Consider the following 16,296-nt stretch of genomic DNA (forward strand, 5'->3'; position numbering starts at 1 on the left):
ATACATCCAGAATCAAGTTTATTGTTCTGTTCAACTTCTTGCCTGATTTTATTCCCATTTTTTTCCCTTTCCTTTTTTGTTTGGTTTCTGTTCTCTTCTGATTAGTTTAGTAGTGTATATTTTTCTGGTTTAGTTCTTATTCTTTAGTCCTTCAGTTTTACATTCTATTATCCTTTTCAACTATTTTCTTATCAATTATTTTTTAAAGTCTCTTTCATTTTCATCTTTTCACTTCTGTTTATATATTTTTTTCATTTTTGGCTTCCTTTCATTGTATTTCTTTCTTGCCAGTTTTGAGATCTAGTCTCATCTAACAGATCAAAATATACTCAGACTCTGGTTTATTGTTCTGTTTTATTTCTTGTTGATTTTATTCTAATTTTTTTTCTATTCTATTGGCTTCTATTTTCTTCTGATCAGTGTAGTATATATTTTTCTGGTGTTGTTGATGCCCTACTAGTATTTTCCCTCTCTTAATGTCTGTTCTTTTCTGGACATAATGACAAGATGGAAGAACTCACCCCAAAAAGAGAACAAGAGGCAGTATTCACAGCCAGGGATCTAAAAAATATGGTTATAAGTAAGATGTCAAAACTAGAATTCAAAACTAGAATTTAGTGATTATAAAGATACAAAGTGACCTTGAAAAAAGTATAGAAGACACTAGAGAATCTCTTACTGAAGAAATAAAAGCTAAAATCTATTCAGGTCAAAATAAAAAAGACTAATTGAAATGATGTCAAAAATGGAGGCTCTAACTGCTGGGATAAACAAGAAGAGAGTGAGTGATACAGAAGACAAAATGATGGAAATAGTGAAGCTGAGTAAAAGGGAGATAAACAATCACTGGTTCATGAGGGGAGGAGTCAACAGATCAGCGATGCCATAAAGTAAAACAATATTAGAATAATTGGGATCCCAGAGGAAGAGAAAAGAGGGAGGGGCAAAGAAAGATTATTTAAAGAAATTATAGCTGAGAACGTCCTAGTCTAAAAAAGGAAACAGGCATTCAAGTAGAGGAGGCACAGAGGAACCCCCCCCCTCAAAATCAATAAAGATAGGTCAACACTTCAAAATATAATAGTGAAGCTTACAAATTTCAGAGATAAAGAGAAAATCCTGAAAGCAGCATGGGACAAGAGATTCTTAACCAAGAAAATAGAAATATAAGGCTGGCAGCAGACCTATCCACAGAGACCTGGCAGGCTGGAAGGGACCGGAAATATATTGAAGGTGCTAAATGAGAAAAATATGCAGTCAAGAATACTTTATCCAGCAAGGCTGTCAATCAGAATAGGAGAGACAAAGAGCTTCCAGAAAACAGAAGCTGAGAGAATTTGTGATCACTAAACCAGCCCTGCAAGAAATATTAAAGGGGGTCCTTTAAGGGAAGAGAGAGCCCAGAGTAACAAAAGACCAGAAGCAACAGTGATCTTACAGGCAATACAATGGCACTAAATTTGTATCTTTCAATAATTACTCTGAATGTAAATGGGACAAATGCTTCCATCAAAAGACACAGGATATCAGTTTGGATTTAAAAAAAGAAAGAAAGAAAAAGACCCATTGATATGCTGTTTACTAGAGACTCCTTTTATTTTATTTTATTTTATTTTATGGGTTTTTCTTTTTTAATTGTGTTGTTAGTCACTATAAAATACATCATTAGCATTTGATGCAGTGTTCCAAGATTCATTGTTAATGTACAATATCCAGTGCTCCATGCAAAATACATGCCCTCCTTAATACCCATGACCAGGTTCACCCATCCCCACACACCCCCCTCCAAAACCCTCTATTTCTCAGAGTCCACAGTCCCAATTCACTTTTCTTTTCCTTCTCCTAATGTCCATGTTATTACTTATGTTCCACAAGTAAGTGAAACCATATGATAATTGACTTTCTCTGCTTGACTTATTTCACTCAGCATATCTCCTCCAGTCCTATCCATGTTGATGCAAAAGTTGGGTATTCATCCTTTCTGAGGACTGAGTAATATTCTATTGTATATATGGACCACATCTTCTTTATCCATTCATCTGTTGAAGGGCATTTCAGCTCTTTCTACAGTTTGGCTATTGTGGACATTGCTGCTACGAACATTGGGGTGCATGTGGCCCTTCTTTTTACAACACCTGTATCTTTGGTGTAAATACCGAGTAGTGCAATTGGCAGGTCATAGGATAGCTCTATTTTTAATCTTTTGAGAAAGCTCCACACTGTTTTCCAAACTGGCTGTACCAGCTTGCTTTCCCACCAAAAGTTGTAAGAGGGATCCTCTTTCTCCCCATCCTCTCCAATATTTGTTGTTTCTTGCCTTGTTAATCTTTGCCATTCTAACTGGTGTAAGGTGGTATCTCAATGTGGTTTTGATTTGAATCTCCCTGATGGTTAGTGATGATGAACATTTTTTCATGTGTCTACTAGCCATTTGTATGTCTTCATTGGAGAAGTGTCTGTTCATGTCTTCTGCCCATTTTTTGACTTGATAATTTGTTTTATTTTGGGTGTTGAGTTTGAGGAGTTCTTTATAAATCTTGGATATCAGCCCTTTGTCTGTAGTGTCATTTGAGAATATCTTCTCCCATTCTGTGGGTTGTTTCTTAGTTTTGTTGACTGTTTCCTTTGCTGTGCAGAAGCTTTTTATCTTGATGGAGTCCCAAAAGTTCATTTTCGCTTTTGTTTCCTTTGCCTTTGGAGACATCTTGAAAGAACTTGCTGTGGCCAATGTTGAAGAGGTTACTGCCTATGTTCTCCTCTAGGATTTGGATGGATTCCTGTCTCACATTGAGGTCTTTCATCCATTTTGAGTTTATTTTTGTGTATGCTGTAAGAGAATGGTTGAGTTTCATTCTTCTGTATATAGTTGTTCAATTTTCCCAACACCATTTATTGAAGAGACTCTAATTTTTCCACTGGTTATTTTTTCCTGCTTTGTTGAAGATTATTTGACCATAGAGTTGAGATCCATATCTGGGCTCTCTGTTCTATTCCACTGGCCTATGTGTCTGGGTTTGTGCCAGTACCATGCTATCTTGCTTGAAATCAGGCAACATGATACCCCTAGCTTTGTTTTTCTTCTTCAACATTTCCTTGTCTATTCTGGGTCTTTACTGGTTCCATACAAATTTTAGGATTGTTTGTTCTAGCACTTTGAAAAAATACCAGTGGTATTTTTATCGAGATGGCATTGAAAGTATAGATTGCTCTGGGCAGCGTAGACATTTTAACAACGTTTATTCTTCCAATCCATGAGCATGGGCCCATGAGTTTTTCCATCTTTTTGTATCTTCTTCCATTTCTTTCCTAAGTGTTCTATAGATCCTCAAGTATTGATTCTTTACGTCTTTGGTTAGGTTTATTCCAAGGTATCTTACAGGTTTTGGTGCTATTGTAAATGGAATCATATCTCTAATTTCCCTTTCTACAGTTTCATTGTCAGTGTATAAGAAATCAACTGACTTCTGCACATTGATTTTGTATCCTGCCACATTACTAAATTGCTGTATGAGTTCTAGTAATTTGGGGGTGGAGTCTTGGCTTTTCTACATAAAGTATCGTGTCATCTGCAAAGAGAAAGAGTTTGACGACTTCTTTGCCAATTTGAATACCTTTAATTTCTTTTTGTTGTCTGATTGCTGTTGCTAGGACTTCTAATACTATGTTGAACAACAGCAGTAAGAGTAGGCATTTTTGTGTTTCTGATCTCAGAGGGAAGGCTCTCAGCTTTTCCCAATTGAGAATGATATTCACTGTGGGTTTTTCACAGATGGATTTTATGAAGTTGAGGAATGTTCCCCAAGAGACTCATTTTAGACCCAAAGTCACTTCAACATTGAAAGTGAGGGGATAGAGAACCATTTATCATACTAATGGATATCAAAAGAAAGCTGGGGTAGCAATACTTAGATTGCACAAACTAGATATTAAACCAAAGATTGTAATAAGAGATGAAGAGGACACTATATCATACTCAAAAGGTCTATCCAACAAGAAGATCTAAGAATGGTAAATATTTATGCCCCTAACTTGGAAGCAGTTAATTATATAAACCAATAATAGCAAAATTAAAGAAACACACAAATACCAATATAATAATCGTAGGTGACTTTAACACTCCCTTAGGGCAATGGACAGATCATTTAAGCAGGAGATCAACAAAGAAACAAGGGCTTTGACTGATACACTGGACATCACAGATATATTCACAGCATTTTATCCTAAAGCAACAATACATATTTTTGTCAAGTACACATGGAACAATCTCCAGAATAGATCACATACTGGGTCACATATCAGGTTTCAACTGGTATTAAAAGATTGGGATTATTGCCTGCTTATTTTCATACCACAATACTTTGAAACTGGAACTCAAACACAAGAGAAAATTTGGAAGGAACACAAATACATGGAGGTTTAGGAGTCTCCTGTTAAGGAATGAATGGGTCAAACAGGAAATGAAAGAAGAATTGTAAAAAGCCATGGAAGTGAGACATGTGGGTGGCTCAGTATGTTAAGCATCTGCTGTCAGCTCAGGTCATGATTCCAGGGTCCTGGGATCAAGCCCTGCATCAGGCTCCCTACTCAGCAGGGAGCTTGCTTCTTCTCCCTCTCCTTCTGCCTCTCCTTCTTCCCCCATTCAAGTTTACTTTCTCTCAAAATGAAATCTTAAAAAAAAAAAAAAAGTAAAGTTCATGAAAGCAAATGAAAAAGAAAACACAATTCAGAACCTTTGGGATGCAACAAAGGCAGTCCTAAGAGGGAAGTATATAGAAATACAAGCCTTTCTCAAGAAGCAAGAAAAGTCTCAAATATATAGCCTTACACCTAAAGGACCTGGAAAAAGAACAGTAAGTAGAGCATATATGTAGCAGAAGAAGAGAAATAATAAAGGTTAGAACAGAAATCAATGAAATAGAAATAAAAAGAATAGATTGATGAAACTAGGAGCTTGTTCTTTGAAAGAATTAATAAGATCAATAAACTCCTAGCCTGACTTATCAAAAGGAGAGAGGGAGAGAAAGGATCCAAATAAATAAAATCATGAATGAAAGGAAGAGCTCACAACCAACACTAAAGAAATACAATTATAAAAGAATGTTATGAGCAATAATATGCCAACAAATTAGGCAATGCATTCCTAGAAACATGTTAACTACCAAAACTGAAACAGAAAGATATAGAAAACCTGAACAGATCCATAACCAGCAAAGAAATTAAGGCAATAATCAAGAATATCCCAACAAAGAAGAGTCCAGGACCAGATAGCCCCCGGGGGAATTCTACCAAACATTTAAAAAGAATTAATACCTATTTTTCTGAAACTATTTCAAAACATAGAAATGGAAGGAAAACTTCCAAAGTCATTCTATGACACCAGCATTACCTTGATCCCCAAACCAAAGACCTTACCAAAAAGGAGAATTACAGATCAATATTCCTGATGAACATGGATGCCAAAATTCTCACCGTGATACTAGCAAGTAAGATCTAAGAGAACTTCAAAGGATTATTCCACGACAAAGTGGGCTTTATTCCTGGGGTGCAAGAGTGGTTCAACATCTGCAAATCAATCAATGTGATATACCACATTAATGAAAGAAAGAACAAGAACCATATGATCTTCTCAATAGATGAAGAAAAAGCATTTGACAAAATACAGCATCGTTTCTGATCAAAACTCTTCACAGTGTAGGAACATACCTCAATATCATAAATGGCATCTACGAAAAACCCACAGCGAATATCATTCTAAATGGGGAACAACTGAAAACTTTTCCCCTAGGGTCAGGAACGTGGCAGGAATGTCCACTCTCACCAATACTGTTCAACATAGTACTAGAAGTCCTAGACTTAGCAATCAGACAACAAAAAGAAATAAAAGGCATCCAAATAAGCAAAGAAGTCAAACTCTCACTCTTCACAAATGATATAATACTTTATGTGGAAAACCCAAAAGACTCCACTCCAGAAATTGCTGGATCTCATACAGGAACTCATCAAAGTGGCAAGATAGAAAATCAATGTATCCAGGATCTATAAAGAACTCCTGAAACTCAACACACACAAAACAGACAATCTCATATCAAAAAATGGGCAGAAGATATGAACAGACATTTCTCCAATGAAGACATACAAATGGCTATCAGACACATGAAAAAATGTTCATCATCACTAGCCATCAGGGAGTTCAAATTAAAGCCACATTGAGATACCACCTTACACCAGTTAGAATGGCCAAAATTAGCAAGACAGGAAACAACATGTGTTGGAGAGGACGTGGAGAAAGGGGAACCCTCTTCAACTGTTGGTGGGAATGCAAGTTGGTGCAGCCACTTTGGAAAACAGTGTGGAGATTCCTCAAGAAATTAAAAATAGAGCTTCCCTATGACCCTGCAATTGCACTACTGGGTATTTACCCCAAAGATACAGATGTAGTGAAAAGAAGGGCCATCTGTACCCCAATGTTTACAGCAGCAATGGCCATGGTCACTAAACTGTGGTAAGAACCAAGATGCCCTTCAACAGACGAATGGATAAGGAAGATGTGGTCCATATACACTATGGAGTATTATGCCTCCATCAGAAAGGATGAATACCCAACTTTTGTAGCAACATGGACGGGACTGGAAGAGATTATGCTGAGTGAAATAAGTCAAGCAGAGAGAGTCAATTATCGTATGGTTTCACTTATTTGTGGAGCATAACAAATAGCATGGAGGACAAGGGGAGATGGAGAGGAGAAGGGAGTTAAGGGAAATTGGAAGGGGAGGTGAACCATGAGAGACTATGGACTCTGAAAAACAATCTGAGGGTTTTGAAGAGGCAGTGGGTGGGAGGTTGGGGGAACCAGGTGGAGGGTATTGGAGAGGGCATGGATTGCATGGAGCACTGGGTGTGATGCAAAAACAATGAATACTGTTACGCTGGAAAAAAAATAAATGTACAAAAGTCAGTTGTACAGTCTATATGCAACAATGAAACAGAAGAAAATTCAAGGAATGGATCCCATTTACAACTGCACCCAATAAGATACCTAGGAATAAACCTAACCAAAGAGCAAAGGATAAGTACTCTGAAAACTATATAACACTTATAAAGGAAACTGAGGAAGACACCAAGAAATGAAAAAACATTCCATGCTCCTGGATTGGAAGAACAAATATTGTTAAAATGTCTATGCTACCCAAAGCAATCTATACATTTATTGCAATCCCTATCAAAGCATCATCAGCATTTTCCAGAGCTGGAACAAATAATCCTAAAATTTGTATTGAACCAGAAAAGACCCTGAATAGCCAGGGTAATGTTGAAAAAGAAAACCAAAGCTGGTGGCACCACAATTCTGGACTTCAAACTGTATCACAAAGCTGTAATCATGAAGACAGTATGATATTGGCACAAATACAGACACATAGATTAATGGAACAGAATAGAGAACCTGTAAATGGATCCTCAACTCTATTGTCAACTAATCTTTGACAAAGCAGGAAAGAATATCCAATGGATAAAAGACAGTCTCTTCAACAAATGGTGCTGGGGAAACTGGACAGTGAAATGCAAAAGAATGAAACTGGATTTTCTTACACCACACACAAAAATAAACTCAAAGTGGATGAAAGACCTAAACATGAGACAGGAATCCATCAAAATCCTAGAGGAGAACACAGGCAGCAACCCCTTTGACCTTAGCCACAGCAACTTCTTGCTAGATACGGCTCCTCTAGGGAAGGGAAAGAAAAGCAAAAATGAAGTTCATTTGGGAACTTCATCAAGATTGGGACTTCATCAAGATAAAAACTTTTGCACAGCAAAGGACACAGTTGACAAAACCAAAGACAACCTACAGAATGTAAGAAGATTATTGCAAATGACATCAGATAAAGGGCTAGTATCCAAGATCCATAAAGAATTGGCCCCAATGTAAAGAATATGAAACTCAATACCCCAAAAACAAACAAACAAAATACAGTCAAGAAATGGACAGAAGACATGAACAGACATTTCTCCAAAGAAGACATCCAAATGGCCAACAGACACATGAAAAAAAATCTCAACATGACTCAGCATCAGGGAAATACAAATCAAAACCACAATAAGATACCCCTTCACACCAGTCAGAATAGCTAAAATTAACAACTCAGGTTGAGGAGAGAATGCAGAGAAATGGGAACACTTTTATGGCTGGGAATGGAAAATGGTGCAGCCACTCTGGAAAACAGTATGGAGGTTCCTCAAGAAATTAAAAATAGAACTTCCCCTATGACCCAGCGATTGCACTACTATTCATTTACCCAAAGGATACAAATGTATTGGTCTGAAGGGGCACCTGCACCCCAATGTTTACAACAGCATTGTCCACAATAGCCAAACTATAGAAATAGATGAATGGATAAAGAAGATATGGAATGGAATATTACTCAGCCATTCAAAAAATGAAATCGTGCCATTTGCAACAACATGGATGGAACTAGAGAGTATTATGCTAAACGAAATAAATCGGTCAGAGAAAGACACTTATATAATTTTATTCCATACATGGAATTTAAGAAACAAAACAGAAGTATAGGGGAAGGGAGGGAAAAATAAAATAAGCTAAAAACAGAGAGGGAGGCAAACCATAAGAGACTCTTAACTATAGGAAAAAAACAGGGTTGCTGGAGGGGCAGGGGTTTGTGGGAGGATGGGATAACTGGTGAGGGGCATTGAGAAAGGCACACAATGTAATGAGCACTGGGTATTACATGCATCAGATGAATCACTGAACTCTCCCTCTGAAACTAATAATACACTCTATGTTAATTAATTGAATTTAAATAAAATTTTTAAAAAATAACAATTTTGGGCACCTGGGTGGCTCCGTGAGTTAAGCATCTCCCTTCGGCTCAGGTCATGATCACAGAGTCTTGGGATCAAGCCCCACATCTGCAGGGAGTCTTCTTGTCTGTCTCCTCTCCCTCTGCCCCTCCCTTGGCTCGTGCTCGCGATCTCTCTCAAATATTTTTTAAATTTTTTTAAAATAACAGTGTTTTTATTGCTGTCTGCAGAGAGTTTTCTCTGTCCAAGAGACTGCCACTAACAAAAGCCAGAAGTCCTTTTTTTTTAATTTTGTTAGAGATAGAGCCCAAGCTGTGGGAGTGGCAGGAAGGGCCAGTGGAGGGAGAAGCAGGCTCCCTACTGAGCAAGGAGCCTGAAGCGGGGCTCCATCCCGGGACCCCGAGATCATGACCTGAGCCGAAGGCAGACACTTTACTGACTGAGCCATCCAGGCATCCCAAGCCAGAAGTCTTTAAGATGATACAGACTTGGGGATGTTTTATGGCTATATGATAATGGCTCTAGGGGAGAGAGAGAAGCATCCCTAAGTGTAAGACTTTAGAATAGTCATTGGAACGAAAGAAATAAATTATCTGCGGATGCAGAAGTTTGCGGGCTTGGTGGTGGAAAGCTGACAGAGATGCGTCCCTTGGCTTCATGTGACATCAGAGGCAAGGTCACTAGTGGAGTTGGGGCAAGGTGAGGCCGTTGGCGGGTTGAGAATGGAAAAGTTTAAAATGGTCTTTACAGAGAGTGGGAAGAGTGACTCTTGAGCAGAGAAACACTGAAAGAGCAAACACCGGACGATGGTGGACACTGAACATGGTTGCCAGTGAAGCATTTATGGTGATGCCAGTCAGCCTGCCCCGTGGTCAAGCTTTCTCCCCCTGCCCTTGGCTGCCCAGGTGGAGTACTCAGGGAACAGACAGTAGGTGTGTCCAGGGTTGGGAGTTTTACAAGACTGCTGGGACCAAAGAGCAGGGCCACAAGCCCTTGCGGTGTTGACTAGGGCATGATTTAAATAATGGATCCAAAGTCCGAGCCTCTCACGAAGCCATGAGAAGTACTGTTTGGAAGTCGTCTCTGAGTTAGTGAGGGCAGTGAGAGGGGGGAGGCTGCTCTCACACCCCTCCCCAGGCTACTCACGTTGGCGACCCAGAGTGAGTGCCTTGTTCGCAAGAAGAGCGATTCTAGATGCTTTGGAGGAACAAAGGAAAGGAAGGAAGCAGCACAGACCAGCCCAGGTACACATACTCTCACACCCCTGATCCCAGGTCCACATACAGAGGTCTAAACATAAATAAAGTTTCTAAATCCAAGCGTATACACTGTTAAGTAAAATACAATCCACCCTCCTGCATTTACAGACGTTACTTTCCCGCTAGGTTGGAAGGCCACGTCTGAATTTAGAAGTCCCATGCTCCAGCACTGTGGGGGAGACGTGGGTCCCAGCTAGGAGCCCTTCCCTGCCCCAGCCCCAGCTCCATCCCCCACTGCCTGGGGCATCCTGTACCTGTGTCTGACATCCACAACCCACATGTCTAAGCTCCAGTCACAGCCCCAGGCCTAGGGGTCTGCCCACCATGGTGTGGTCTGTGCTCAGAAGAGGGGACCTGGAGAAGAAGCCAACGTGGGTTTCTGGAAGCAGCCTTGGGGGTCCCTCAGTCCAAGAATTCTGGGGTCCTGTGTGCCTGGTCTAGAGGGAAGAAGGAAAGGTGCCACCTCTGGAGAGCACAAGCCCCATGGGGCACATGGAGTCCTTGTTTGGTGGAGAGGAGTACTTAGAGGAAGGCCAAGGCTGGGCCCTCTCAACTCTTGGGGCCAGGGACCCCTCCCTTGCCCAGGTCTGTGGGAAAACTTAAACAATGCAATGGTACACAGTCTTGGGGTCTGACTGCCTGGTTTCTCTGTGTGTACATGTTTTTTCTCCTAGTGGGCTGTTCATCACCATTCATGACAAGGGCCACCTTGCAACAATGCTGAACTCTTGGCCAGAAGATGATATTAAGGTATGATCCTGTTTTCTTTGTTACTGCTCTGTTCTTAGGTGAATCCTTTTAACCTGGACCCGTGTCATGGCCAACTAGAAAATGAGCCATTGTGACACGGAGGGCAAGACACTGCCCTGCTTTCCCAGGCCCAGAGCCCAGACAGGTTAAGAGCCAGGCAGAAGTGCATCACAGAGCAGAGGTTTCTGCCACCCACACCCAGGGGACATTGCCCTTATCATTGTTATTGTTCATAGCAGTGGTCTGAAGATCCGTTCAGCGTGTATTGTGTACCTACTATATATACAGTGCCAGCTTCCATGGCAGATACGGGAAAATCAGACCTTCTTCTCAAGTAGCTGACTTTTCTGGGGAAAATAAGACAGAGACACAAAAGACTAACAAGGAACTTGGTCATAGATAAATGAAGCACATGGAGAGAGCTGAGGGTGTGCCCAAAAGGCAGAGATTACCTTCAGCCTGAGGGGAATGTAGGAAGACTTCATGAGGGAGGTGACATTGGAGCAGGGACCTTGAGTTGAGGGATAGAGTTTGACTGGATAAGGCTTTAGAGAGTGTAGGACACAGAGTGGGGACATTCTGCAAGAAGAGGCAAAGCTTATGGTGAACAGAACTTGCCCACCTTCGTGTACACAGGAGAGGGGTGGGGGGCAGGTGGTAGTTGTATGCAGAGTGATGAAAGAAACCTGCCACTTCTGCCTGGAATACAAACGGTACTCAAATACTCTAAGAAGAAAACATTTTTACATAATAAGCAGGATATACTATAATATGCAAAGTATATATTCATTCTGAAATCTAAAAGCTGCAGCTCTGTAGAAACTTGTTAGCCTCTGGCTACATGCCCAGATCACCTCCTGCCACAGGGAACATCTGTGGAAGAGTATGATGGGCTTTCACATCTAAGATCATCGTTGCCTCTGCAAATGATGGGCGCAAAAATGCAAAACACCTGCTAGCTGCCTGGCAAGGGCATTTCTGGCACACGAGCTGGGGAAGGGTTGGAGCTGATGGGAGGCAGAGGCCCTCCATCATGGCTTCCTCTCCAGGCTCTCCCTCCTGTTCCTGCCAGTTTCCTCAGTTTCCCCTGTCTCCCTCTGCTAGGTGCTGAGCTCAGCTTCTCCTCACACACCTCTGGCCACCTGGGGAGCGGCAGCATTTGGAGCCAGAGCAGGAAAGGCAGAAGCATGGCTCTTAAGAGCCGGGCTCAAGCCACCGCCTGGGCTCGTGGCCTTTAGGGCTGCAGTGAAGAGCTCATTTCGTACATCTCTGTCTGAGTGTGGGCTTTTCTGCTCCGCTTATCTGCTCAGACTCTGGTATATGCAGGCCTGGGCCTTGCAGGTATTGGTCTCAGTCCCAGAAGCAAGTTTCTAGGGCATGTCAAAGATGAAGCTCTAATAAAATCTTGAGCACATTCAGGGAAGCCGGCTCACTGGATGGACAGCCAACTCTAGCCTGCCCTGAGCAGACAGGCTGCTGAGGCTGTATGGACTGACCCGGGCTCCAGCCTGGGCTGCTCACCCACGATGAAAACTTGTGCAGAGTGGGCACACAGTAGGCACCCGAGGAGCCTGAACCCAGGGAGCGGCCGTGAGGAGCATCTCTGAGGCCGCAGGCACTGAGCCCATAGCAGGGCCGTGCAGCCCCCACCAACACAAGCATGCCTTTGCACAGCCTACGAGTTGTTGAAGAGAAAGACAGGAAGCCAGTGCCTCTTAACCGGTAGGAAGGAGGTGCTCCTTTCTCCAGGCTGGCACAGAGCCTCGGTGAGGGGCTCGTGGGCTGGATTTCAGGCTCTAGTTGCTCCTTTGGTCAGGGCGCAACTTAGAAAATATTTGCTGCCTGACTTCAACACATGTAGTTTGAGAACATTTTACATAGTAAGTGCTAAGTACCAATTAGCTGGAGACAGCCACTTTTGTGATTTCAGAGGAAGAACAGTGGAGCTTTAGGTCACCCCAGAGTAGGAGGGACTGGAGCAGACCTCCTGACACAGAGAGGTGTCCGAAGCCTCTCGGGAAAATGAGCTTCCATGGGCACATCTGGACCAATGCATCTAATTCCCTTACCCTCCACACTTTTTGAGTAAACATCTGTAGGATTTCCCTGTAGTTCCCAGGATCAAGAAGGTGTACAGGCCCAAAGTCTGGTGAGAGAGACTGACCCGGAAACACTTGCATAGACTGTGTCTGTGATGCCCAAGAGGGGAGCCCAGAGGCGAGGAGCTAGCATCCTGATGACTGGCTGGCCTCTCCCCCTGCAGGAGCTGAGAGCAGACAAGGGAATGCCAGTGGCGACTCCTTCCCTCCGCCCTTTATTTCTGTCTCCCTTTGGAGAGACCCCGAGATCAGTCCCTGGTAACTATATAGAAGACCCAGCTCTGGCTTTGCAGTCAGACATCAGGAATTTTCATTCACTTGCTGGATGTGCAGATAACCTCTCTGGTCTTTGTTCTGTTAAGGTGAGGACGAGCTATGAAGTCTGTACGATACTGGAAGGCACTCGAATGGGCCTTGTCCTTGCTGGAGGTGGAAGGGATGGCTCTGGCACATGCAGCCATGCAGGGCAGAGTGGGCAGCTGCCCAAGAGCAGCCCAGGAGGAGACCCTCCTACCTGGGAATCACGGGCCACCAAGGGGCAGCCAATGAGGCCCCTAGACATGTTTGACTTGGTCCTCAGTTATTTTTGAAAATTTTGAATTTGTAAGCAATATTTTAAAATCTGGAGACTTCATTTAGAAAAAGAAACATATAAACTTGGATTTATGGCTTTCTCTAGAAATACCAGGAGCCCACAGTTTGGCTAAATAGTGGGCCCGTAGTTGGGCACGTAAATAAGACAGGGCTGCTCAGGCACCTCCCCCCCACCCCAGCTTACCCGACTCTCCCACCTGCCCCATCCACTGGCCTTTGCTGGAGGGTCCTTTCTCCTCACCCCTAAGGCTGCCCTTTCAAAGGTTCAGAATGTTCTAAGCCCTAGTCTTTCTTGTTTGTTGTGTGTTTCCTCCAGTTGCCCTAAAAAGAGATGAAGGTCTCCCTCCCTAGGCAGGGAATCCCCTTCAGGGTACTTTGGAGATGGTGTGGATTCCCTCTCATTATTTCCTTCGGTTCTCACAGTCCTTGTGATCAGAGTGGAGAAGGAAGGGGTGCAGTTGACACCCCCAAAGTGGGTCCTGAAGGATGGATAGGGGTGTGTCATTTCTCAGGTGAGCAACCTGAGGTCCGTGACTTGCCCACAGTCATCTGTAAGTAGGAGCTGACACCCCCAGAGCCCTATAGCTGAGCCACCCTCTCCCCGCTGCTGAGTCGAGGAGGTGGTTTTCCAGGGCACGGGTATCTTTACACCCTGATGGCGGCAGCCTCTTGGCTGGAAGGACAAGTGGTTCAGAGGAGCTTCTGAACCGACTCAGAAGATAAAAGGTGACTCCCCGTGGTTTCCCAGCCAGAAGGCGGAACTGCGAACCGCAGTATCAGAGAAGCAGGCTGGGGGGGTGTTGAGGCCAAAGCCCAGGGCTAGGGGACCACGAAGTTTTGCAGGCCGCTCTTGTTCATGGGGGAGGGGGCAGGCCAGGCCGCCCAGAGAGCTGTCCGGCATAAATCATGGATGGAGAGAAGTGAGAACTGCTTTTCTGACTCTTTCCCACAGTGGACACTGCTTCAAGCCTGAGGAAGACTGAGCTGAGAGCAGCCCTCCTCCCCACAGCTTTCCCAGTCTCCTAAATCTCTACCTCACCCCAGGCCCAGCAGCAGTTTCTGGGGGAGGCGCTGAGAGACAGCTGGATGGGGGTGGGGGGTGGGAGCAGCCTCTGGGGTTGAGCACCAGCCACGTGGGCGTCCCAGCTTGGACCAGGTGCTGTTGCCGGGTGCCTGCCTGCTATGCCCAGGCCCACCATGTGTTAAACCCACTCTGTTCTCAGGGTCAGAAGGAGGGTGGTCCTTGGAAACATTCTCTGAGATGGATGTTAGTCTATCAGGGAGTATTCTTGGGATCAAGAATACTAGATCTAGAGGGGAGGGAAACAGGAGAAAGCCAAGGGGGAGGTTGGGCAGAGTGAAGCCTTAAGGAAGACTCAGCTGAGCACATGAGGAGCCTCTGGTATTAGGGTGACCCTTAGTCAGGACAGGGAAGCCGGACCTTATAGCCCTGCATCCATCAATCATTGGTTGTGGTGGGGTGCCCTTCAGAACTGGGTGTGACTTGGGCAAAGTGGCTCTCTTTGGTCAAGGAAATTCACAGAGTAGGCTGACCCCTGAGGGCTCAGCTGAGGGAATGACTCCTTGGGTCCTGAAAGGGAGATGTGGGGGCACATCCGCATATCCTCTACACGCAGCATCTGCTAAGTGCTTTACGTAAGTGACTTCAAGTGATTATTATTACCCCCATTTTACAGATAAAGATTCTGGCTATTTGCTTATGGAGGGTGGAACCAAGATTTGAAATTGCAGACTGTGTGTTATGTCGTGGAGAGAGAGAGCAAGAGAGAAGAGGAAGAGGAGGAAAAAAGGAATGATGAGAGGGAGGGAGGAGGTGAGGTCTATGGGGAGCCCATGACATATCTACAAGTCCAAGGAAAGCGGGGCTAGAGCAAGAAAGGTCAGTCTCAGGTCATCCCCATTGGGTCCACCTAGGCTAAGGGACATGGGCAATAAGTCGGAAAAAGCTGTAGGTCCAAGCTAGGTGGACAGAGGAAGAATGGGCCCAACTTCCTCCTTAGTCATCTGAGATACAGAGAAGGTATGAGTCTCAGATGCCATCCAAACAAGAAAACGCTGATCCTGAAGTTCACTGATAGTTACTTCTGGACTCTAAAATCCACCATGCTCAGACTTGTCATCAGATTTTGACCTCTACTGCACTAGTAGCCCTTGGCTTCCAACTCCATTGATGTCATGAAAAATAGGACCCATCATCTTCTCCCTGAAGTTGTTCATTCATACCAGGTTGAAGCAGTCCCGTGGAGAGCCTCTGTTCTCCATGTTGTATCCACACTGGCCACTGGCCACCATTTATCCAGTTCCTCTCACACTGCAGGCAACATGCTAAGCACCTGACGAACCAAAGATGACAAGAACCTTTACTTGCCTGTAAGAGCTTAGAACTCCTATGAAAGATGAGGTTCTCATCCAACTATAATACAAGCAAGAAAGTGATAGGTGCTCTGGAGAGAAAAATGCCATGGGAACTCAGAGGAAGGAGTGACAACTTCTGGAAAGGGAGCAACACGGAGGAAGGTGACTTCCATACTGTTCCTGGAAGCACACAAGGATGGTAGGATTCGGATCAGGAAGATCATAGGGATTGAGGGGTAAAATGGCATGTAGTCAGGAAAGTACAAACCTTATACAAGGTTGGAATTATTTTATTTGGATAAAAAAGAAATTCAAAAAGCAGATGACCTAGACCGCAGAAGGCCTTAAACCACCAGTTGAATATGTTTGAGCTTTACTGCATAGGCATTGAGAGCCATTGG

General features: G+C 43.5%; 1 protein-coding gene across 3 annotated transcripts in view; it reads left to right on the forward strand.

Annotated features, from left to right (window-relative positions):
- The window catches only part of ME3 (malic enzyme 3), a 219,662-nt gene that overhangs the window by 125,812 nt on the left and 77,554 nt on the right, over positions 1-16,296 (forward strand). For all 3 annotated transcript variants that reach the window (XM_082749016.1, XM_082749015.1, XM_082749017.1), the window contains exon 5: positions 10,751-10,826. In XM_082749016.1, coding sequence (XP_082605142.1) covers positions 10,751-10,826 — 76 coding nt within the window. The remainder of the gene's footprint in view (positions 1-10,750; positions 10,827-16,296) is intronic.

The sequence above is a fragment of the Mustela nivalis genome (assembly GCF_964662115.1).
Source record: "Mustela nivalis genome assembly, chromosome: 9".
Lineage (NCBI taxonomy): Eukaryota > Metazoa > Chordata > Mammalia > Carnivora > Mustelidae > Mustela > Mustela nivalis.